General features: G+C 38.6%; 1 protein-coding gene across 7 annotated transcripts in view; it reads left to right on the top strand.

Moving 5' to 3' along the window:
* Nucleotides 1-5766: 5766 nt before the first annotated feature.
* The window catches only part of sntg2 (syntrophin gamma 2), a 245000-nt gene continuing 224305 nt past the window's right edge, over nt 5767-26461 (top strand). For 2 of the 7 annotated variants that reach the window (XM_062982648.1, XM_062982642.1), the window contains exons 1-3: nt 5773-6427; nt 25056-25107; nt 25213-25270. In XM_062982648.1, the coding sequence (XP_062838718.1) occupies nt 6390-6427; nt 25056-25107; nt 25213-25270 (148 nt within the window). In that variant the 5' untranslated portion in view covers nt 5773-6389. Of the gene's footprint in view, nt 6428-25050; nt 25108-25212; nt 25271-26461 lie in introns of all 7 variants that reach the window. The other 5 variants (XM_062982657.1, XM_062982652.1, XM_062982638.1 and 2 more) reach the window with 5 other exon arrangements.

Here is a 26461-nt window from a genome sequence, read left to right as displayed (position 1 = left end):
AAACCAGGAACAGATTACTGCAATTATTAAAAAAAGGTTTATTATAAAAGCTATGAAAATTTGCCAAAAATCAGAGGATAAGGGAAACGTTCCACATTTTGGTGAGCTATCAGTGTTAAATGTGTTCTACCACTGTACCAAGTTTGAAGAAGATCACTCAAAAAATGAGGGCGGGAGAGCCCCCTAAGTCCCCCCCCCTTCGGGCTGTTTTTGGGCCACCGCGCATGCGCGTCCGCCATTAACGAATTAATTTAGAAAATAACGAATTTTCATTAATTTCGAAAAATTTTGGGGGCCAAATTCGTTATTAGCAACAAAAACGAAAAAACTGCCCCCTCTAGTATTGAAACGAGTTTAGAATCAAATTTTTCATGGATCGATCAAGCCTACTGATTACCCAGTAGTGTCGAACATTGTTTGGAACCACTGAATGGCCACCTTACCATCCCCTCTTGTTCTCCATGTCACTGCAATTTCCAGCCACCTGCCACCTGAAATGGGGGTGAAATTGCCTCTTCCTCTCCCCCTTCCTTCCCCATTGCCCAGGCCAACACCAATGTAAGTGAAAGGCGACAGGTAGGACTCATGTCATAGCCAGAGACAGCTGTGACAGAGGACGAGGATGGGATGGGTAATGCCATCCTGTGTTCTTGGACTGGGGCTAAGGCTTCTGGTATTTTCCATCCACCAATATTTATACAGGCACATGATTCCTACTGATGAACATGCAAGACTTGATGTTTTATGCAAGACAGAAATAAGGTGAACCATTTTCAGATTGTGGAATCTTGCCCATAGATGATGATGATGATGATGATGATGATGATGATGATCATCATCATCATCATCATCATCATCATCATTTATATCCCGCCTCCTCTCCACAAGGACTCAGGCAGCTCACAACAGAATCAAATCACAATACATACATAAGCCAAAACCATGAAGACAAGACGTAATATATAACCAATATATTCTTGGAAGATACTGATTTTCTGGACCAATCGCAGTCTGGCTTCAGACCTGGCTACAGTACAGAGACGGCTTTGGTCGCCTTGGTGGATGACCTCCGCAGAGAACTGGACAGGGGGAGTGTGACCCTGCTGGTTCTCTTGGACATCTCAGAGGCTTTCGATACCATCAACCATGGTATCCTTCTGGGGCGGCTATCCGGGATGGGTCTTGGGGGCACTGTTCTGCAGTGGCTTCAGTCCTTCCTGGAGGGTCGCTGTTAGTTGGTGAAGCTGTGGGACTCCTGCTCGGACCCCTGGCCATTGACCTGTGGGGTCCCGCAAGGTTCTATTTTGTCTCTCATGCTTTTTAATATCTACATGAAACCGTTGGGTGAGGTCATCTGGAGTTTTGGAGTTCGGTGCCATCTCTACGCAGATGACACCCAACTCTACTACTCTTTTCCACCAAAATCCAAGGAAGCCCCTAGGATACTGGACCAGTGTCTGGCCGCTGTGTTGGCCTGGATGAGGGCGAACAAGCTGAAACTTAATCCTGACAAGACAGAGGTCCTCCAGGTCAGTTGTATGTCTGATCAGGGTATTGGGTGGCAACCTGTGCTTGACGGGGTCGCACTCCCCCTGAAGACGCAGGTCCACAGCTTGGGGGTTCTCCTGGACTTGGCGCTGACACTTGAAGCTCAGGTGTCGGCTGTGGCTGGGAGGGCCTTTGCACTATTAAAACTTGTGCGCCAGCTGCGACCATACCTCGAGAAGTCAGATTTGGCCATGGTGGTTCATGCCTTAGTTACCTCTAGATTGGATTACTGCAATGCGCTCTATGTGGGGCTGCCTTTGAAGACGGCCCGGAAACTGCAACTAGTACAACGCTCGGCAGCCAGATTTCTAACGGGAGCAAATTACAGGGCGCGTTCAACGGCACTGTTTAAGGAGCTCCACTGGCTGTCGTTTATTTTCTGGGCCGAATTCAAGGTGCAGGTTATCACCTACAAAGTCCTAAACGATTTGAGACCCACCTACCTTCGAGACCGCATTTCCCCCTATGAACCTGCACAACCTCTTTGTTCATCAGGGGAGGCCCTCCTCTCACTCCCACCACCTTCACAATCACGGCTGGTGGGGACGAGGGAGAGGGCCTTCTCCATCGTGGCCCCCCGGCTCTGAAACTCGCTCCCTGGGGAGATTAGGCAGGCCCCTACCCTCCTCTCCTTTCGGACGAGCCTGAAGACTTGGCTCTTCCAAGAGGCTTTTGGTGACTGATCTCTGTATGATCGACCTGTTGTCCATTTGACAGTGTATGCCCTCCCCAGTATTATAATGGCACTTCATAGCCATCATAGCTGAGTGGCCACCCTTCCCTGATGACATGATATATTTGCACTTTTAGCACTTTGGCCTAGATCCTTTGAACCCAATCCATGATTTTAACTTTTTATCTTGTATGTGGGTTTTTTATGACTTGCTTTTATTGTATTGATTGATTGGTTTTATTGGTTTGTTTTCTATATTGTTCTGTTTGGGTTTGGCCCCATGTAAGCTGCCCCGAGTCCCTTCGGGGAGATGGGGTGGGGTATAAGAATAAAATTATTATTATTATTATCAACACAACGACGTTGTATGGCACAGCAAACAAGATAGATAAGCTGGATTTCGTTTCGCAAAACCACAAGTCGAACACTTCCCAAGTGTCTAGGACTGTGTGATGTATTTTCTGATGATGTGTGCAGATCCCAGTAGGGTGGCCTTTTGCAGTTGGCAGATGGTGATTTTGTCAATGTCTTATTATTATTATTATTATTATTATTATTATTATTATTATTATAAGCATAAACAAACATTTTTAAAAATGATATTACAATAAACAAACACATAGGTTAAAATTGTACTGGGTTTAAAAAACATATTGCATGGCAGAGGCAAATCCATTTTAAAACCAATAGGTATTAACAAGGCTAAAAGACCACCATCATAATGCAAGTAGTCAACCATTGTTGAAAGCCAGATTCCACATCCAGGTTTTAGTTTTTAGTTAGGGAAGGTGCCTGTCTGATTTTTTTAGGGAGAGCATTCTAAAGCCAGGTGGCCACCACTGAGAAGGCCCTTTCTCTAGTTCCCACCAGCTGTGCTTGTGAAAGTGGTGGGACCATGGGAAGGGCTCCCCAGAGGACCTTAAGGCCCGATAAGGGATATGGAAAGGGTTGTCAGAGATAAAATTATCCTGAGTCCTAAATGTAAGAAATGAATGAGACGTATGGTTTGCATTCTCTATCCTCCAGTGGTTCTTCCGAAGATAACCATCTCCAGACAGGAAGGACAGTAAAAAACAATAGGGGACCAAGAATTTAGTAAGCATTCCCCCTTCCACAATTCTGTAATCCTATAAGTTAACTGTTTTCCAATCCTGTCCTCCCTATTTGGTGTAGATGTGTGAGCTGAAATGCTTGGCATACTAATCATTGTGGCCGAACTGAAAAAGATAAACTAAGTCTATGTATATGACTAATAATTGATTTTACTATTAGTGATCTTCTGATATTTTTGCCATGCTTCTACTTAGATATTGATCTGCCCATTGTTTGTCTTGTGCCATTGCTTACAGCCACTGGTGCATTTTCATGCTTTCTGCCTCTTTCTGAATCAGTGTGAACTTCTATTTTACTATTTTTCACAGTGAGTATTTCAAGAGACAAGGAACAGTTTCCCAGATAACCTTGCTCTTTTCTATTTGAAAGAAAATAGCTTTGTTTTCACAGAGGACACATCGACTTGAAAAATTGTTCCTTCTTTAGAACTCTCAAGTGCTCTGTGAAAATGTTGTAAGTTTATGGGATCCCTCCTCCCCTTCCATCCTTGTTCAGTATATAAATTGCTTACTTTTTATTATTTCAAGTGGCCAAATCCCCTTTTTCCCTTCACTTCATTTGATAGTTTTTATTTTTGTTATTGTGCTCCTGCTTCCACATGTTGTCTCTTGACACTTTTACTTATGATTGATAAAATGACAGATAAAATTGAGTACTTTGGCAACTGCCTTATGGTGTAGTTGGTATTTCATTCTTTTCTTTGTTACTTTCTTTAGAATAAAGAAATAAAAAAATAACTGACTAACACATACACACAGAGAAAGACACATACATCCATAGCTATATGGCTATATATATATAAATTAGTCCATGTAAATTAGTTAATGCATAAGAGAAAACTGTTATCAATTATGTCCTGCTTGGAAAACAATAAAAATCTTTGTTGGAAATTTGTGTCTTTAATTCAGAGGCCAGTAGAGTTATTTCTTTGTGCTGGTACAAAGAAAGGGACCAGTGTTTTTCTTTATCATTGTTGAGGAAGATTTCAGCATTCCTTGACTTCAGCACCATTGCTTGTAGAAGGTCCAAATAACTATATTTTGTGAAAAGAGGGGACATAGATAACTTCCAGTAATCTGTGTCATTTCCAGAAAACTTTGAAAAGATTTTCTGCATCATCAGTGGTTAAAAACAGGTTTGAAAGAACGGCACAGGGCTGTTAAAGCAAACCCAGGACAGGGTGAGCCTTTATCTGTTGCAATGAAAGACTGCTTGTAGGCAGAGCTGGCCCTAGGTATTTTTCAAGTGTAGGTGAACAGAATTTTGGTGCCCCCCCCAAACCAATCATTGAAAAATAAAAGCATTGGATAAGCGAAAATGTTGGATAATAAGGAGGGATTAAGGAAAAGCCTATTAAACATCAAATTACATTAATATTTTACAAATTAAGCACTAAAACATCATGTTTTACAACAAATCAACAGAAAAAGCAGTTCAATACCTTGTGGAGGCAGGCCGCAGGAGACAGGAGTTGCCTCAATGGCGCCAACAAGATGTCGCCACAGGAAACTGCCTAGTTGGCCTGGTGGTTGAACCACCTCTGCTTGTAGATGACAGGTTATAGGATTAGGCAGGGAAGGGAGACTGTATGTGCATCTGCATTGTAGAATTAATGCAATTTGACATCACCTTAACTGCCCTAGCTCAATGCTATGGAATCCTTGGATTTGTAGTTTAGTGAAGCACCAGCACTTTTTCATAATTCTATAGCATTGAGACATCACAGTTGAAGTCGTATCAAACTACATTCATGCTACAGTATAGGGCACCTTCCGAAGCCCTACAGATGTTACAATCCCAGAACTCCTAGAATCATGACCAAAATGAAAGATGAATGGAGTTGTAGTCCAACAACATTTAGACCAGGTCTGCTCAACATGCAGCCAGGGATTGGATGCAGCCCTCACAAGGATTTGGTGCAGCCCATAAAGACTCTGAGCCTAAGCCTTAAAGAGAGAGGTCACAGAAGTGCTATAGCAGAGTAGCAATCGGAACCCACCATTCCTTCTTCAAAGTGTTTTACTTCTACACGTTTCATTTCTGTATGCACCAAAGTTACCAAACTAACCTGTGACAAAGGTGGCACTACCGTTAGATCCAGTCAGGATGCTGTACGTGCTGGCATCAGTTGAAAACATGGTTTGGGAGGGTCTTGGACTGAGATTGGAGTAGTGGGGAGCAGGGATGAAACTTTAAGAGGCATCAGACCTTTATTCAAGGAAGTTGGAATCTTGGGTTTCAGGTTATGTTAAAATTTAACATTAGATTGGCCATTTTAGAGGGAGAAGGAGGCAGTAAAGCAGGGCCTCAGTTATTGCATCTGCCATTCTTCCTTTCTCTTTGCCTCTGTTGTCTCCTTCTCATCCAGTGATGAAACCACCAACTCTGCACCATTCGCTTATGAGGGAGAAACTTGGCTATATTTCTTTTTTCTTTGCCTCTGGGTTGCTTCTGCCCCATTTCCTCCTCCTCCTCTGGTGGGAAAAACCACCAGCTCTTCTCCATCCATTTCCCTCACTTATGAGGGAGAAATGTAGATTCACCATGAAGTCTTCATAGCGAGGCTAAATTTCTTCTTAACAAATGAGGGAAATGAATGGCACAGAGTTCGTACTTTGCTGCTTGCTCAGCAGGAAAGGCACCCTCTCAGAAACTCAAAGTGAGGTGCTAAAACCCTCACTGTGGCCTGAAGATGTTTAGTCTATTTAATTTTGACCCCTTACTACTGCCAAGTTGTGCACGCCTGATTTAAACTGAAGTTCAGAAAAGGACATTGCTGGCTATTAAATAAATTTTTTTCTACTATACAACATTGTACAAAGACTCGAGGAAATATTTTTATGGACATCATGTGTATTCATGTGTATACATCTATTATTTAATCTATTTCTTGTTTAAAAAATCACTAGTATATTTAATGCTTTTAATTTTTGTTCTCATTACTTGATTCTACAGATAAAAACTGGAATTGCATTGTTATACGATGAAATATCCGGAAATGCCTATGAAATCCGACTGAAGCTTACAAAAGAGGTACTAACAATTCAAAAACAAGATGTCATCTGTGTTAGTGGAAGTGATCACAGTTCAAATGTAAGTTCTTCTATAACTTTGTGCTCCCAACTGTATTTTTTTAAATTTTGCAAACTTTCCTAAAAGTAGGCTTATCTAAACAGGTAATTTCAATACTATGTTATTAAGTAAAAATTACCTATCAAATAAAGCATATTAGTTTTATACCATCAGTAGATAGTATTACAAAATAATTACTGTCCGATCCTCTGAAATGTATTTCCTTTTTGAGTCTTACAAAATCTAAACAATGTAAAGTTACAAAGTGGGATCAATTGCAATAAATAATAACTGGAAATAGTGTTTACCTTCACCAGTATTTATCTCCTTAAAAAAAGGTTTTGTCCCCTTTGTAATATTTTATCTTAATTTCTAGGTATCATATACTGATGTTGTGATGTCTATTAAGCATCTCAGATTTTCATCAAACTTAGGCAGCAACATTTACTACACTGTAGAATTAATACAATTCGACACCACTTTAACTGCCATTACTAAATGCTGTGGAATTATGGGAGCTGTAGTTTCATCAAGTCTTTAGTCTTTTCTGACAAGGAGTGTTGATGGCCATACACTCCTTAAAACTATGTCAGTAATTTTTCATGCTTGTGGCTACTTTACAGTAGGAATGAATAATCTCTTCTTATATTCCAAAGGTTCCTATATTTTCTATTTAGTAATACCAACAGGAAATTAATAATAATTATTTGTGATGTCCAAGTTCTGAACATCATGGAAATTATTTTTAAAAACCTAGAAAGATATGCTGAGGTTTATTCGGAAGAGAAAGGGAGAAATCCGTCATGAAGATGCCTGCATTGTCGTCCTTATGCACAATTCCTAGAATAGTCAGCTTTTACAAGCCTTTAAGGAATAAGCCTTTCCTCACCTTCTTATGATCTTCTTATGATAGATGGGCCAACAGATAGTATAGAGTGGGAAGGGAACCCCAAAGTGATGCGATCCCTCCCAGAAAATGGCCATGTAACCCAAAGATAGTATAGAGTGGGAAGGGAACCCAAAAGGTCATGCAGTTGGGCGCCATTGTGCTCTAACGGACGGAATGAAAGCCCTCCCGAGAGAGGTCCGTCCAGCTTGCAGTTTGTACAGGACCAGAGGCCGCGTTTACCAGCAGGGCCGTCCTCGGAGGCGGCAGCGAGGGCTCTAAGAGGCTTCATTTGGTTGTTTTTTAAATTTATTTTTTAAAGGCCTAGATAGGAGCCTCTGCGGCCTTCCCGGCTGCTGGGGAAGGCAGCAGCTGCAAGGCTGCGGAGGGGGTGCGGTCCGGAGCTCCCAAATCTCTGGCAGTTGCAAGGCCATGGAGGGGGCGGGGCTTGGAGCTCCCGCAGCCTCCGCGGCAGTCGAGGGGTGACCCAAAGGCCCTGATGGAAGCCTCTATGGCCTCCCCGGCTGCTGGGGAAGGCCACAAAGTCCATGGACACTGCCATGGCCCTAGAAGGTGCAAGGCCACAGAGGGGGTGGGGCCCGGAGCTCCAGCAGTCTCCGCTGAGCTCGAGGGACGACCCAAAGGCCCCGATGGGAGCCTGGCGCAGCTGCAAGGCCATGGAGGGGGCGGGGCCCAGAGCTCCCACAACCTCCGCAGCATTCGAGGGGCAATCCAAAACCCGTGGCTGAAGGAGGAGGCCAGAAGGCAACGAGGTAGTGGATCCACTCGGAAGCGGGTCCCGAGGTCCCAGAGGAGAGCCGGTGCAGCCAGACCGAAGGGTCCGGGGCCTGCCGGGAAAAGGCCAGGAGGCATCCGGTAAGGGTCCCCACAGAAGGAGGGAGGACCTGAGAGCTGGAGCGAGCTGATCCTGGGCAGCCATGCTGCCCCGAGAAATAACTTGACTTCCCCACGTTAGGCCACAGTTGTCTCTCTCCTACTGCCGCTGAGGGGATTGGAGGATGGGTAGTTCAGCCTCGTGAGGTGGAGGTGTGCTTTCTCCTGCCGTGTTTTTGCCTCTTTGCCCGGGGTGTTGCGTTTACGGGAGTCCCTGGCTTTGGCGGTGGAGGCAGGGAGAGAGTTATGCACGTGCAGCAAGGGTTCGGAGGATTGTGTTTGTGCACATGTGTACATTGCCTGTTGTGGTTTTTGGCCTTTTTTGATGTTGTGATTGTGTTTTTTGTGTAATTGTGTTGTATCGTACTTGACGCGGGGATGATGGATTGTGTTGTAAATTTTCGAGTTTGGGGGTTTTTGGGTTTTGCTGTTTTGTGCGTTGCTGCGACGCCAAAAGCCTTTTATATATATAGATAATGGCATAATGGGGCATCTTGGAGATGGGACCCAAATCTAAATGCATAATATATGCTTAGCCTCTCTCTCTCTCTCTCTCTCGCTCTCTCTCTCTCTCTCTCTCCATATATATATATATATATATATATATATATATATATATATATGCATAAAGTTTGTATGTATTCAACTATCAGAAAGCAAAGGTGTCAGTATTTCAACCAATCATGAGGACAATTTCAGGTTTCTGAATATTTCAGAATTCCAAATAAGGGAAACTCAACCTATATTTAGCCTCAGAGTGCTGAACTGGAAGAAGTATCTCACAGGATCAAAGTGAACATAGGCAAGGCTATTGAAATCCATAAATCTCTGAACAAAGAAAATCTTATAGGTTTGTCTTCAGGATTGCCTTAAGTCAGAAAGGGAGCCCCCAGGTGGTGTAGTGGACTAAGTGACTTGAAGGTTGGGTTGCTGACTTGAAAGCTGCCAGGTTCGAATCCCACCCGAGGAGAGTGCGGATGAGCTCCCTCTATCAGCTCCAGCTCCATTCGGGGACATGAGAGAAGCCTCCCACAAGGATGGTAAAAACATCAAAACATCCGGGCATCCCTAGGCAACGTCCTTGCAGACAGCCAATTCTCTCACTCCAGAAGTGACTCAAGTTGCTCCTGGCACGAAAAAAAAGTCAGAAATGGCTTAAAGATCAAGGAGGAGGGGGAGGAGGAGGAGGAGGGGGAAACAGAAGCAGTGGAAGAGGAGAAGGGCAGCAGCAGAGACAACAATATTATCCACAGATCCGCAAATTCAGTAAACCTACATCAGTTTAGCTTAACTGGCTTGTCAACCAGAGTAAAACTGCAATAGATTACAGTATGTTCCATAAATAGACTGGACACTTTTCCCTTTTCAGTCTCGGAGTGCTATTTAGACCACAAACTGTTACACCATCTATTATGATCAGGCCCACTAGGATCTTCATCTTGACCAGCAGCTCTTTTTATTATAATCTTATAATATAGAACTCAGATATCTTTTTGAAACATGTTCTCCAAAATACAATTCTATTATTTCAGATATTTTTAAAAAAGAATTTGCCTTATTATTTAAAATAGACAAGTTTTTATTTTTTAAGTTGTTATGAAGGGGCTAAGACTGTTACAAAGGAGGATGACAGAATAGATGCTGCAGGCTACTAAAGAGAAGTGTGAAGCTTCACATGCAGTTTCATCAATAGTCAAGCTGAGAAAGAATACAATTATTACCTAAAGATAAAAGCAAGTAGCATATCATCAAGGCTGCTATCTTTTAGACCATGCAGGGAAGCATAAATCATTAATAAAAGTAGAATTGATCTGTGACTGTCTGCTGACTCTTTCAGGACTGGAAAATTACGGTCATATAATTCAGATCCCATTACAAATATTGATGCTGAATTCTGCAGAACAATAGGCCTTCCTGAATCATGGTGGCAGTCCATATCTGTGTACAAAAGCATCCCCTTTTTGTCTCTGAGAACAACTGCTCCGAGCACAAAAGCAGTGACAGAAAGATTTCTGTGTGTAAGTCATGCTGAAGATCACACTCCAAGCTGTTAATGAAGTTGCTGTTGCGCCTGAAAGCATATCACAGTGAAAGTTTCTCCATGTGTCAAAGAGAAAATCAAGTAATGTCAGAATCTAGAATGATTCAAACAACACCAGCAACCATGGGCTGTAGGCAGCTGATGTTGACTGTCACATATGTCAGCAAATTATTCCTTAATTTATTATTGTATTTTTATTGCAGGGAATGGAAAAGTGAGATCTTTTGCCTTAAGTGCTTAAACAGCATGATTAGCTTTGGGTACTATATGCCTTGAGATGACTTGAGGAACACCACCTGCTGCTCTACCCCAGGAAGCAAAAAGTCGTGGGCTGGCTGTGTAAATAATTTTCTTGACAGAAGGCATATGTATGGAGCTATGCTCATATGTTACTTGAAAAGCATGATTGCATCTCCCTTCAAGGCTTGATTCCCACACAGCTTTATTTTTCAAATTCCACCATGAAACAAATGGATTCTACTGAATCTGTGAAAGCTGAAATATGCATAAAACATCACCGAAATCATTAAATACTTTAGTTGTGTTGTTTCTAGTTACTAAAGAGCAATACTACATTTGGAAGAAAAAACAAGTATTTATGTTTAACCAATACCTTCTTCCCTTTGGCTTCCTATGCCAATAGCATTTCATATTGGCAATCAAAAGCCACACCATTTGTTGTTAGTTGAAGTATGGCATGCCTGAATAATGAAAAAGAAGATGAAGCAAAGATGAAAGAGTAGACAAATATTCATTATTTAAATCAGGACTTCAAGGTTAAAGCAAACCCATAGATATGCCTAAATGCTCAAACCACACTGTTGCTACCTTTCTTGTCTCTCTAATGCTTTAGAACTCTAAATATATTATTGATGCTCTACATCATGTTGTTTGTTAGACATAGTGATGATGACTTTACCTTACATGTACAAAAATGTTTATGTACAACTGCTGAAGACAAATCATTACATTTCAATATTTGTGAATAATAGCACAGCCTTATACGTATCTACTAAGAAATACATTCCCTTTTGTTTACTAGAACTTAATAAGCAAAAATAGAATTACGATCTGTACATATGAAGTGGAAGAGTCCATATGCCCCTCTTTCCCCATAACTAGTGATTTGTGGCCAAGACATGTGGAACTTAGAATATTAATTTGAATTGTAGCTCCAAAATATAATGTCCCAAACTCTTGGCCTTAAAATTGAATGAAGGTGAAAAAATTAGAAAAAAATACCACTTCATGTAGAAGAATAGTAGCTTAATCAAGCCATAACATGAAATGTCCTTGGGAAAGATTGAGGTTATATAAGAAAATTAACATTAATGTCATGCAGAGCCGGCCCTAGATATTTTTCAAGTGTAGGCGAACAGAATTTTGGCGCCCCCCCCCCCCCAACCAATAACTGAAAAATAAAAGTGTTGGATAAGCGAAAATGTTGGATAATAAGGAAAGATAAAGGAAAAGCCTATTAAACATCAAATTACATTATGATTTTACAAATTAAGCACCAAAACATCATGTTTTACAACAAATCAATAGAAAAAGCAGTTCAATACATGGTAATGTTATGTAGGAATTACTATATTTGCGAATTTAGCACTAAACATTGAACAAGGATATAGGGCAGTGTGGACTTAGATAACCCAGATAGCCCTCAGTATTAAAAAAAACCTCTAAAATCAGGACAATAAATAAAGAACAACACTCTGAAAACAGAAGAAATCCAGACAGTAAACAATCAGGGACAGCTAACTCCTCCCAAAAAAAGATTCTCCCAGGCAAGAAGAAGCCAGGCCTTGAAGCCACAGGGCCATTAAATGCTAATCAAGGTGATTAATTACAACATTCACACCTGCTTCAAAGAAAAGTTCTTTCTCCCACCCTGGACCTTCTACAGATATATAAACCCCACATACCTAGCTTCCAAGTTCCCACAGACCTCACAATTTCTTTTTTTAAAATAATTTTTATTAAGTATTTTTGCATACAGGTTTAAAATAGTGGGGTTCAAAATGGGAGAGGGAAGTAGGGGGTAGGGAGGAGGGAGTGGGGCTGGGAGAGAGGTTATAGAAGAGGGGGGAGGAAAAAGGGGAATGGAGGAGAAACAAAAGCAAAGGGTGTGGGTTTTAGGAGGGTGGGAGGGGGGAGGGGGCTAGAGACTGGCCCGGGAGAGTCGGTTGAGTCTTTGGATGTCAGAGAGTAGTCCCCTTGTGGTGTCAGCTAGTCCATGGGTAACTGTCCATTTGGGTGGGTGGGGGGGGTCCGTTTGCCTCCTGAAGCGACATGTTGTGTTGCTAGATTTGTATATTTCTGTTTGTTGTTATGGAATTTCTTCGAGGTATGTCCGTCTTTTCCTTATGTATTCTTCAAATATTGACCAGTCGGTTTCTTTTATTGGTTGTCCATGGTGTTTCTTCATCAGGAAGGTTAGTCTGTCCATGGTCTTTATTTCCCATACTTTTAATAGCCATTGATTGATTGAAGGGATCTGGTTTGTTCTCCATAGTTTGGCAAAGGCAATCCTGGCTTCTATAACCAGATAGTTTAGAATTTTTTCCTCATCTGTGTTCAATTTCAAATTTTTAAGGCCCAATAGGTATAGTTCTGGTCTCATATGTAGTTTCTTTCCCATTATTTTTACACATTCTTCATGAATTTTTTTCCAGTACCTCTTTGTTTCGGGACGGGACCACCACATGTGGTAGAAACTGCCCTCATTCACCTGGCACTTCCAACATTTTATTTGAATATTTTTGTTGTAATGGCTTATTTTTTTTTGGAGTGATGTACCATCTGTAAATAATTTTGTATTGATTTTCTTTTAAGTCGGTTGCATATGTGTGTTTTATATTTTTCTTCCAGATTGATTCCCATTCCTCATCTCTTATAGGCCTTCTTATGTCTTTGGACCATTGCACCATGCTTCCCTTAATTTGTTCTTCCTCGGTATTCCACTCCAAGAGTTTCTTATATATCTTTGTAATTAATTTGTTTTCAGACTCTAGAATTTTGTCCCATTCTGAGTCTTTCTTCATGAAGCCGTCTTGTTTATCCTTAATATATTCTTCCTTTATTTGCCTGTAGTGGATCCATGATAAGTGACCGAATGATTTCAATACTTCTTCTTGTGATTTTAGTACGTATTCATTTTCTTGACTTGTGAGGACATCTTTGTATGTGGGCCAGTTTATGTTGCTTTGGATACACTTCTGAGTTATTGCTAGTGGTGATAGCCACATTGGAGTTTTGGTGAACATTCTTATTTTATATTTCTCCCATATGTTGTTTAGTGAAGATCTTATTATATGGTTTCTGAATATTTTCTTATCATTTTTGTCTGCTTTGTGCCATATATATAAATGCCAGTCGGCTTTTAGGTCGAAACCTTCTAGATTTAAGATTTTCTTGTTCTTTAGAAATAGCCAATCTTTGATCCAAGTTAAGGCACAAGATTCGTAGACCTCACAATTTCTGAAGGCCCCGAAGGTGGGCTCCCATGGTGCAAAGGTGGGTCTGCGCCGGCCGGAAAGCCCAGCACGGGCACCGGGAGGCCCAGTGTGGCTACAGGAAGGCCCAAAAGAGAAAAAGGTGGAGAGTGGTGCCCTCCTCCCAGGACGATGGCGCCCCTGGGACGATGGCGCCACAGGCAAGTGCCTAGTTCGCCTTATGGTTGGACCGCCTCTGATGTCATGTTAATCCCAAATGTGCCATTTCTCCTTTATTGGTATTTTTCTCATAGTTGGTGTGCTTTGCTGCTCATTAAAAAAAAAGAGTATCTCTGTAAAATATACTACTCCCATCAGATAGCACAGCAACTATGTAGACATGTGCACTACACACAGTACATAAAATATCTCTTCTCATTTTAGGATTCTCTTGGCATATGATTTAAAAGCTACATTTCTAGAATTTGGGTTGGTGCAATAGACTCCCGTGATTACTATACAAACAGAGACAATTGACCTTCCAAATTTGTTTCATATTCTGTTAAAGTAAGCCTCGCAAATGTCTGTGGAAAATAATGAATTTAAATAGGCTTGGAGTGTTTTTTATTGCTATGTGACATGGTTCAGAGCAGTCCATTATTGTACAATTATGACACAATGGCAACTTGTCATATACTATTTCTATAACAAATCTGTAATGACCATTTTTAATTTTTTTTCCTTTCAAATTTCACTTAGCCTAGAAAAGTGACATATACTATATTACCCAAACATTTCACCAGCATATGCCCATTTGGTTTATTGCATTGTGCATTGACACGTACAGAGCACCTTCCCTTCCCAAAATAAATGAAAGGAACCAAAATATCCCTGATGGCTTTCTACCTAGTTGCTTTGACATTCCCAGCCAGAATATCAATTTCTGTATCAGTTCAATATCCACCATGAATACTTCAGGGTAAGGCTTTAATAAGTATGGGCCGATTAGCTAATCTGATGAATAAATCAAAGCCACAGCTGAAAAAGCACAGAAATGTTGATTTCATGTTGTGGCAGCTTTTCTATTCAGAACAACAATTAGCAGCTATTTCAAAGGATTTTTCAAGCCTGAGTGCCTGAGTGGTTTGCCTGCATAACCACACGTATAACAAAAGGGATGATACTGAAACTTTCTTGTAGAATAGTTCCAAATCAAAAATATAAAAACTAAATAATACCTGAAGCAAGTCACAGCAGCAAACGAAAGAAACCATAGATACATCAAAGAGTACATCAGTTACACTTAGCATAATTAGACAATTTGCATTTCTACAATGGGCATAACCGGATAATGTTTTGTTTCAAATATGGATCTGTATGTAACGATAAAATGAGTAACGTGCATTGTAAATTTACCTGCAAAGGGTCCTGTATCAGAATTCTAATATTTCCCACCTCAAATCCAACCTTCATTGTGCTCTAAATAGTGTATTATCAAGTTCCATGTTTATGAGTTTTCCCATTCAATTCAATGGAAGGATGTTTGTGAACAAAGTTCCCCTTCAATTAAAGTGAAAACAAATGCTTGTATGGATAGGGAAACCTTGCTAGAAAAAGTTTCATTACACTAGTATCACTTTTGTGGATTTTGCACATGGAGATATGAAGTTTTTTTTTTCCTGAAAGGGTTTAGCCCAGTTGTTCAGCAGTAGCAAGAAGAGGAAAAGGCAATGAATTCAACCTTATTGCCCCCATTGGGATACTATGTGCTACCAGTTTTAAATAGGATCTCCATCTAAGTGGTTACATCAGAGTTACTGGGCCCACGAGTAATAAAACTATGGCCTTTATGTCAATGTAAAATTCAGTAGATTTATGATTCAAGAAAGGTGTTTTCTATGTATAATGTTCAGTCATTATGTTAATGCTATTCCCACTAAAAATGAGAGCACTATCTGACTTGGATGGGTGTATTTCTTCAAATTATTTCTAGAAAGGAGAACAACTAAACTTAGAATATGTCCAGGACACATATCTTTAGATTTTGCCCTTAGCAAAGCTTTGAAAACATTTTAGAATACACTTTGGGAACAATTTACTTAATAATGCAATATTCTGGTTTTAACAGGATAGTATTTCTGCTACTGTAACCACAATGGTACTATTTAGACATTTACAGAGAAAAAGCAAACAAACAAGCAATGTCAAGCCCTCTTCTTAGCTACACATATTGTGCTACCAAAACAATTTTTTTTGCTACTTAACAGATAAGGCCCTGTGTGCACATAATGCAGGATAGAGTGTCAAATGATCTAGCCTCTATAAAGCTTTACCTTCTTAGATTGTCATCACAAATCACAAGTGTTATAAAGGTGACTGGAATTCCCTGGTGTTTTCTCCAAACTAAAATTTGGGAAACATTTCTTCCTGTTTCCTACATAACAACAAACCAGAAATTCTAGAGAGTTAAGATCAATCCTGATTATGTCTTTTTCCTGGCCATATGGAAGGAGAGGATAGTATACGGCTTTAGGACTTCACTTGGTCTCACAAAATATTCCCTACGTAGTGCTAAATCCATAATGTGTCCATCCAGATGTTTGTATTCTGTAGTGGTCTAAATTAAACGATGGAACATTGTTACATGTAATTCTGGCCAATGAAAGCGAAAAGAGTAAAGAAAGAGTAAGGTTTTACTTCAGGTTGTTGGAAAGTAGGGAATATACATAACTATTTTTCTCTTCTTATCTGCAGAGTCTCAATATGACAATGACAGTACTAAAAACAGAGGAACAAGTTCAAGTTTTTAAAGATATTATATTAACCCTTGAATTCTCCATCAATCACACCTCCCTAATCCCACAGTCAGTTCTCCCATTCCTTTGTCCCATCTATTTCTTATCTCTCAGATCCAAACTATATGTCTATCATCTTTTTTTCTGTCTCTGTCAAATCCATGACTTACTCTTTGAGAATATCTCATGCTTCACAGAATCCCTGAATTCATAAAAACTCTTGAATGGAATTGATTTGCAAGCTGTAGTAAACAGTATTTTAAAAGTTTGCAAATAAGCCAGCCATATTGTATTTTTCTGTCCTAATGAATGTTTTAATTAAAGTAGCTGACATTTAAAATAAGTGAAGGTTTAATATTTTGTTTCTCGCATCATCTTAAGAACTTCAAACCCTATCTGCTTCTCACAGAGGCAAGTCTCTGCACGTGTGATATTCTTTTTACCCGCAGCCCCTCTTCATAGTACTTCCTGAACTGTGATTGGTTGTTTTCAGCTAGGATTGCCCAGTTCCTACCTTCACATACTGTGGAATCTTGTAAAGGAAAATCTGCTTCTGAAGACTGGAGTAATGTACAATGCAGGCCCTTGTGCCCAACCAATGTGCCAATGAACACGAACAGCCTCTACAGGGGCATGCACAACCATCTCTATACTCTTTGAATATCCATACCCTATTTAACTGTTGGAATTCTTGAAGCCTGATCATACTTAATCTGAACACACAAAGGGAATCAATGTCCATTGCTGAGCATAAAAAGCATATGTGGATCTGATGAAAACAACAAGATTCTGTGAGGTTGGAAATCTTTGTGCATCATTAGGCTTCAATCTTACTTATATGATTAAACGAATTCATTAGGATTTTTTTCTTTAAATAAGCCCACGGAAGCTGAAACTGTCACTTGCATGACATACTCTTTGTGAACCTGTCATGCTTCAAAGAATCCGTGAATTCATATAAACTATGGAACAGAATCTATTTCCAGCTGAAGTAAACTGTATTTTAAAAGTTTGCAGGTCAGCAACCCATATTTTATTTTTGTGTCCTAATAAATGCTTTAATTTTTTTTGTGTGTGTCAGGAGCAACCGGAGTTGCTTCTGGAGTGAGAGAATTGGCCGTCTGCAAGGACGTTGCCCAGGGGACGCCCGGATGTTTTTGATGTTTTTACCATCCCTGTGGGAGGCTTCTCTCATGTCCCCGCATGGAGCTGGAGCTGATAGAGGGAGCTCATCCACACTCTCCCCAGGTGGGATTCGAACCTGGCAGCTTTCAGGTCAGCAACCCAACCTTCAAGTCACTTAGTCCACTACACCATCTGGGGGCTCCAATGCTTTAATTAAAATATGTACATGGCATTTAAAAGAAATGATAATTTAATATCTTGTTTCTCACATTTTCTTAACATGTTTTGAAGCCAGTCAACCATACTGATTATGAGTATTGTTCAAAACATTTTTTTAAAAAAATTGAAGTCTATTGTAACTTTTGATCTCTGATGTTATTCACAATTATAGATAGTGTACATCTTGGTTAATCAGATTTATTAGTTAAATAATGCTGCCATTTTTTTTTTTTTATTGAGCACATATTCATTATAAATTAATTGCTGGCAACTTTCATTACATTACTTTTTATTCTTTCCTTTCCAGACTGATTAATTGAAACATAAATATCAGTAATATGAAACTCATAATTTGCCTTCAGTTGAATAGTCCCCTAATATTATTACTCAGTCAAAATTGTTGCCATTTTCATGAGCAAGCTGTGAGAAGGACACATCATTTTAGGCTCAGTTTTTTTGTATGATTTTTTTTTTAAAAAAAAAAATGGGTTGTGTCATAAGTGCTAAGCACAACAATAGTTTTTGTGGTTGTTGGATGGGTTTTTTTTTAATGTTCAGTGGTAGTCAATATCTCCTCCCAACAGACATTGATGTCTCTACAAAAACATAACACACTACAAAGAGTCCGCATGTTTTACGAGCGCACCTTTATTGCCTAGAGTGGAGCAATTACTTAAAGAAAGCACTCTCTCCATGAAAAGCTGCCATAATTCCTCACTTTGTACATTCCTTTGGGCAAATTCCATCCTCCTTAATTCAAATTCTATTTTCTCTTTCTCTCTACTACTTCCTGCCAATTGATATGTACTTAAGGCTATGAATTCCTACTAGCCTTCATCCACACATTAATTTATGGTAAACTGTAACCATCTTTAATTTGACTGTCCACTATCATTGTCCCAGTTCCCACAGCTTCCAAGTCAAAACCTGAGACCTAGGAGTGGTTGGTGCTGATGTCATTAAGTGTTATGCATTAAGTACCAACCACAATTGCTCATAGCTTGACATTCAAACACAAACATATATCTGCCTGAAAATTAAGGAAGAAATCATAGCTAAAGGGCTGTTCCCAAAGCAAGATGAAATGAGGGGCTTATTCCTTCCCACTATTTTTGAGAGATGGAGTGTAATCTAGCCTACTTGTCTCTAGCGAGACTGTGGATGCAGAAAATAATGTGAACAATTGGAAGATAATGAGAAAACATAACTTGGTAAATATATAAATCCTCTGGAAAATCTTTGTATGTTGCACAAAGAAATCAATTCAACCTTTAAGATTTTAGTAGAATGTTTTAATAGCTTAGCTGGAGATATTCACACAGTGCTTTCCTCTTGTCTGGAGATGAAGTTACCAAAACTGGAGAATTTGCACCCTTATCTCCTGCCTGGAGATAATACACAAGAACAGGAGACTCAGGACCAGACCATGAGATCTGGGAACCCTTTTCCCCACTCTCTCCAATTACATTGCAGCACAAAAAGTGTGAATTCTCTCTTACTTAAAACAGTATTTATACAGATAAGCAACCCTTACTTTGAATCCAATGAACTAGATTTCTACCTATTGCTTGGTAAAAATCCATTCCATGCTTGCCTGTTGATTCTAGCATACCAAAGGACATTTTGCCCAGGTCATTCTTATTATATTTGTCATTTTATTTGATTTCATTGTTATTTTTAGCAATTCTGGGTGATGTATAAGCACTAGAAGGGCAGACTATACTTTTTCTGTTAGTGTGATAATAAATATTTAAGACTCAAGTTCCATTTCTCTTTCTGCTAGGCCTCCTCAGACAGTCGCAAAAAATATAGAGTTTAATTTTCTGGCACTTGAAGTTTTGGTCACAAAACCATAGGTTTATTAAGATCTCTTATGTGCATTATCTTGCATCTGTGAAGAATCTTGCCAAATTTAACTACCGTAGTTAGCATTCTTCTAAGTGTTTTTCAGAAACACACATTTGACCAGTTATTTGAGGGAGAAGTCTTACAGGCTGCCTTGGATGGTATGAAAGACAAAGGTTCATATCAAAGTCTCACAAAGATCACATTCGCCTACAGACAGGGTTTCACAGGAAAGAGTGCTCTACCATACAAATGCTCTCTAGTTGGATATCTAGAAACCTCATTTTATATTATTTGAATGGAGGAGATCTACTTCTGGCTTAAAGTTTATTTTGCAGAAGTAAAAATATAGGTTGAGCATTCCTTATCTGGAATTCCAAAATCTGAAATACTCAGAGGAACATTTCCCACCTCATTCCTTGTATAAGTGTTTCCAAATTGAACATTTTAACTGGGATAATGTTACTGTAAAAGTAAATGGAATGTTAATTCAACAATCAGTTGAAGTTGCTTTCAGTAATGATGTAGTGTCTCAGAGAAATTTCAACATTTTTTGTCAAAACTCTGTTTGTTTTAGACAATCACATTGCTAAGTTAGCGGTTAATTCAGAACCATGGTATCACATTTATGTTCAACGTGTTGTAAGCAATATGTCTAAAATACTGTAAAAAGGTTGGAATCCTACATAAATTTACTAAGCAAAAATGTAACTCAATTCATTTGGACCATTTGAAGAATTCATGGAAATTACTTGCATTAGATTGGACTGTAAAAGGTGAATTCTTATCCAAACTTGGGTTATCATTATAATCTTTTTACTCTTACATTTCCCCCACTAATGTTTTAATTATGTCAAAGTACTTTAATATGTTATGAGGTAACAACGATCTGGTCCATACGTGAAATGGAATAAACCAGAATCTTGAGATAATAGAATAACCTCACACTATCTGATTCCTATTTTATTTTGTAACATGCATAGACTAGGCCTTAATTGAAACAAAATATCATTTTTTAAGGCATGGGTATTCAGTCATAGTGACTAAATGCTGATTTTTGGAAAAGGAGCACTTAAGGAGGGTAAAGAGTAGAAACATACTGTGAACATATAAAGAAGGGTCAGCTGCTGATAAATGGACATAACTTTAATCTCTATATGGAATAATCCTTTCTTGAAAAAATAACTACTTAGTTTTAAGGGAGGAAGTAAATACAGGCTGAGCATCCCTTATCTGGATTTCTGAAATCTGAAATACTCCACATGGGTAGCTGAGATAGTAACACCTTTGCTTTCTTGTGGTTGTTTCATAAAATTTCCTTCAAGCTATGTGTTAAAGATGCATATGAAACATAAAGGAATTTTGTATTTAGACTTGGGTTCCATCTCCAAGGTATCTCATTGTGTATTTATATGCAAATACGTGTATTCCAAATACTTAAAAACACTGAAATCTAAAATGCTTCTGATTCTAAGCATTTTCAATGAGGGACTTACGGTGGACACTGATGGCGGCAGGCTGGACTCTCTGAGAGCTCTCAGAGAGCCAACTGCAATTCCGTTCTGGGGGCAATTTGCCCCCCTTCTCCGGTGGATTGAGGTTGGAGAAGTCGCTAAACCTGATAGGCACAAACCGATGGCCCTGAAATGGGTCCGGACTGGTGCTGAAGATACTGTGGATCAGAGTGTGGGAAGTGGGCTCCAAAAGGATCCACAATAACTGCCAGCCCAGCCCATTTTAAACATTAAGAAGAAACATGAAGAAAGCTGGGAGACCAGCAACAATGAAACTGTGAGTTTCTAAAGAAAATCAATCTATTCTTTGTGTAATCAGACTCTTCCTGAATTAATAAGAATATAATGCAAGGCGATCCTCTGAAAATGTAACAAACCCAGAGGGAGGAAAATCAGCGGGAAAAAGAAAGAAAGAAGGGAATAACTTCGTGTCTCCCTGTTTTTATGGGGGAGCAAGTAAAAGGAGAAAAATAAGGACTAAATAAAGGATTACAAAACTGTTTATTTTCCATACTTCATTGCCTCAAAGAATTTCAAAGAATTGAAAATGGATCTGACGGACTAGAGAAAGGAAGACTGACCCTGAAAAGCATTTTTAGTCTAAGGCTGTAGCTTCTTCATAAACAAACAGCTTTAGCGACAAAAGAAAGGAAAGCCTGAGAAACCTGAGAAGGGAGGAGGAGACAAAAAGTGGATGCAAACTGAGGGCAGAAGAAGGCAAGGACTGGGAGGGTGGAAGTAAACAAAAGCAGGACTCAACCAATGAGTGCAGAGATAGAGTGACTGGAGGCCTGACAACTGGCAGATATGATATAAGAGAAATCAAATACCATAGAGAAAGGATCAAATCACGGAAAGACTAGAAAGAAAGAGAACATAGAGAAAAGACAGAGCAGCAGAAAGACTTAGAGACCAAATAAAGCGACCAAGAAGAATAAGAGGTGGAAAGTGAACTTTAGCTGTCAATTATGACTACTTCAAAGATGAAAGGGGACAAAGAGCTAAAAGATAATAAGGGCCTATCAAGGAGACCTCCAGGAAATGAAGAAATCGGCTTGATAGATGTCTTTAGAGCGATACAGAAATTATCTGATAAACAGGATATCTACCAGAAAGAATTACAGATTATGGCAGAAAGACATGAAGCACAACAGAAATTATTTCAAGAACAAATACAGACCATGAATAAAGAAATTACACAACAGATTGATATAATGAAGAAGGAACTGAATGGGGTTCATAATGATATCAAAGAAATAAAAATAGATAAAAAGAAACTAGAACAAGCTCAAGACAATTTGCAAAAGAAGATGGATAAATTGGATATTAAGAATGTCAGGATGGATATAATTCAAGAAGGATTGGAACAAAGAGAGATGGAGTTCCAACTGAGATTTAGAAATATTAAGGAGGAAACTAAAGAGAACTTAAGAAAACTAATTGTGAATTTAGTAGCACATATCCTACAACAATCAGAGGTGCAGACAGATGAACTAATTGATAAGGTTTACAAATCATCTACAAACTATGCAAAAAAGAATAAAGTCTCCAGAGACATAATTGTCCAGTTCATCAAGAAAAGAATCTGTGATGAAATTCTGAGACAGAACAGTACAAATCCAACTTTCTACAAAGAAAAAAAGATAGCCATCCTAAAAGAACTCCCAAGGACAAAACTGAATAAAAGAAGAAAATACATGTTCTTAACAAAGAACTTAAGAAACTACAAATCAGGTTCAGATGGGAGAAGACTGAAGGAATCATGGTAAAATACAGAGATCAAAGGCTTTGGCTAACAACGGAAGATAAGGCAAAAGACTTATAAGAAACTGAAGGAAGATACAGAGCATAATCTACCCAACCAGACAGAAAATAAAGGAAAGAAAAAAAAACAAAGAAACCTTGCTTCCATTCACCTGAAAGTGAAAAGATGGATACTGGACAAGCTACTTTGAATCTCGATAAGGTGGATGAAGATGAAGACGAATTTGGGATAAACATAAGGAACTGAAGAATTACAGCAAGAATAACGTATGTGAAGAAATGAAAATTTGAGGAAATACCAAGTATAGATCATTGATGAAATAAAATTTTGGAAATAATGGAAATGGACAGATTAATGTTTTTAATGAAAGAACACACAGGGTGACCTGAGATTTCAACAGACTGGAGATTCTTCAAAAACTATGAAGGCATGTATCAGTGCCAGATAATTAAGCAACTGAGAAATGAAATTTAAGAAGGAAGGAACACAAATCAGACTAAAGAATAAGGGAAGGACAAATTTAAGAAAGATAAATATCTTATCTTATAAGCTTATAAACACAGATAAAATCGTTGGATTTGGAGAAACCTTTAAAATGTTCATTAATGATGGAGTGCCTCTGAGAAATTTCAGCATTTCTGTCAAAAGGATGTTTCTCTCTTTTTTCTTCTTAATTACATTGATTATCTGCTTTGGGTTATTCTGACAGGGAACATAACTATGTATTTGTCCCTCTGAAAATCCATGAGCTGTTTGTTCAACAAAGGAAATGCAAGTGGTCTGGCAAAATCGGGATTTCTTGTGCCAGTAAAGCATCAAAATGATTTTTGTAATGTGAGAGTCCTTTTCTTAAGGAGATCTTGATAGGTTTCTAAATAAAGAAATATAAAATTGTGAAAAAGTCTCTATGAAAATTAATATTATGGAAATTTATTCAGAAAAAAGCCCAATCTCACAAGAATTTTAAAAAGGAATTACAAAGAAACAAAATGTCTAAAATAAGAATAATAATGTGCCCACATACAGAAACAAGTTTAAGAGGGAAAAATATAACCTTGATGTATCCAACAGTGCCCATTCCTGCTGATGAGAGATGTCATTGTGGGTAGAACTGTGCCCAGCATGTTGCTAAGCTGTATTACTATACATTTAGTGTCAATAGATAAAATGAAGCTCTTTGTGTTCTATTACTATGTCAAGTACCTAGAAAAGTGAGCATGAATAATATGTCAAAAATGCAAGGTGCTATTAAATAGAAGATAGATTGCTTTGGTAAGTGTCCATAAAAATGTTATCTCACGTACATGCCTTTAAAAAGAAGATTGAACCAACAGAAATGGATTAATGGGGAGATTCACTACAAGAACATCATCTGTATTTGGAAAGGATTCATTTGAAAACTAAAAACGGAAATAAAAAGTATAAATGATAGCAGCAAGCAAAATATCTGCTTTGGGAGCAGTGCCCTTCATTTTTAGTTTTTCATAGCTTTGCAAGGGTAGAAAAGGGTTGTTTCATTCTTCCCAATATTTTTTGTGAACTGGGAAGTGGAACGTGATCTCAGTTGGGATCACAATGGGAAACAAGAAAGTCCTGTGGACATGGTAAAACACTATGTGATTCAAGGTACATACAGAAAAAAGGATCTAATGATTTTTCTTTCAAAAGTGAATAAGCAAAGAGTCCTCCTTTGGTAATCAGATCAATTTGGATAAAATATCATAGTCCCTTTTCCAGGCATAATATCTCAGTATCCTAAAAGCAACTGCTGGAATTCTGTATGGCCTGATACATAGGAATCCACAATTAAGTAACACTTCCCAATCTGAACACTCTACTTTATAAAGCATCATATACACAAAGAGAAAGAGAATCATGGTATACATGGATCCTCACCCTCGTTCTCGCAGTGTGACCAATGCTTGGTAAAGTAGGTAGGGGGGCAGTTATGTTTGTGGCAATAGTGACTATGTTTGGACTATGAACAAGGATGAATATAGATAGGTAATTCTAGTTAACTCTGAATTCCAGCCAACTAGATAAACATGAAAAAACTAGCATATACATAATATGTATGCATCTAATATATTTTCACCTGAATTTATTTTTTCTACCATTTTTTAAAGCACAGAACTGTTAAACTTCACAGACAACCAGTTGGTGGCTTGGGCTTAAGTATAAAGGTATGCATAATCCTATCTTTATATTTCTTTGTACTATGCAATGCATGAATCAAGATGATGGGCAGATCAACTAAGGCTGTTATTATCATTCTGTATCTCTTTCAGGGTGGTGCTGAGCACAAAGTGCCTGTAGTTATATCAAAAATATTTAAAGACCAAGCAGGTAAAAACAAATGCTTATTTGCCTATAGAAGCTTTTGATATTTCCCTTGCTTAATTTTCATTCAGTGGCCTTGTACTGTTTTGTGTTTCATTCTTTCTTTAGTGTGGCCTTAATCCCACTTCCCTATCAATATCAATGGAGAATGTTCCTAGTCACCTTCTGTCTGTGACCACAGCAGTTCCATCATTAAGCAGACTTTTTAGATGCTGCCCATAAAATAAACTCAGCAGCAGTTGTTAGAAATCATGAAAAACCGCTTTCATCATGGAAAAATTTTCAACATAAGGTTATTGCAAATTAAGATATCAAGACTATATAAAGTACTTGTAACAACGAGGCAAAAGTTAGAGTAAACATTGACAACATGACCGTGTGTGTGTGTGTATCCCATTAGCAAATATTATTATGATGTCAGTATCGTGGGATCACATCCTGAGATAATATTGTTAAAAAGAAAAAACTGCAACTCAGAAGAAAAACTATAAACAATCGCCATAATTTTCTCACCCTTGAGGAAAAGTGTGTCCTGACACTTCAAGACATAATTAAAAATGCCACTTTGTGATTTTATTTAAATGTATTTATTTATTTATTTTGCGTTTCTCCCGAAAAGGTGCATGTGTAGAATAAAAAAACACTACCATTGCTTTTTGCTAAAAATGTGTTTCTGGAGAAAATTGTCTATTTTACCTAAAACGCTTTTTTTCATTAAAATTCCAAAAAATCTCAAAAGTGAGAAATTATTATACAATGAACAAAATTTCTTCTGATCTCATCCACTAGGGTGAAATCTTTTTGAATTCTTTATATTTGCACATTAGAATGAAATGGAAATATTAAATGTCTTGGCCAAAGATAATAAATCACTGTGACTAATTAATGTGATATCTCAGTTTTTTATGCTGATGAAAACTCCTTTAATTTTTAAAGGTACTTTTTAAAGAAGTAAAGGCACCCTGTCAAGAATATTATTTCCAGATTCCAAATAGAAGATAGAATACTGGGGAGAAGTGCTCAGTGTACTTTGTGATACAGGGGTGAATGATATTTAGATACTTCTTCGTGACCGTATCTCCTACCATAAACCTGCCCGATCTCTTCGATCGTCAGGGGAGGCCCTCCTGTCGCCACTGCCTATATCCCAGACCCGCCTTGTGGGAACAAGGAAGAGGGCCTTTTCTGCTGTGGCCC

Source organism: Anolis carolinensis, chromosome 1 (genome assembly GCF_035594765.1).
Source record: "Anolis carolinensis isolate JA03-04 chromosome 1, rAnoCar3.1.pri, whole genome shotgun sequence".
In the NCBI taxonomy this organism is placed as follows: Eukaryota; Metazoa; Chordata; class Lepidosauria; order Squamata; family Dactyloidae; genus Anolis; species Anolis carolinensis.
Note: the sequence above shows the minus strand (reverse complement) of the source record. Positions and strands in the feature narration are given on the sequence as shown.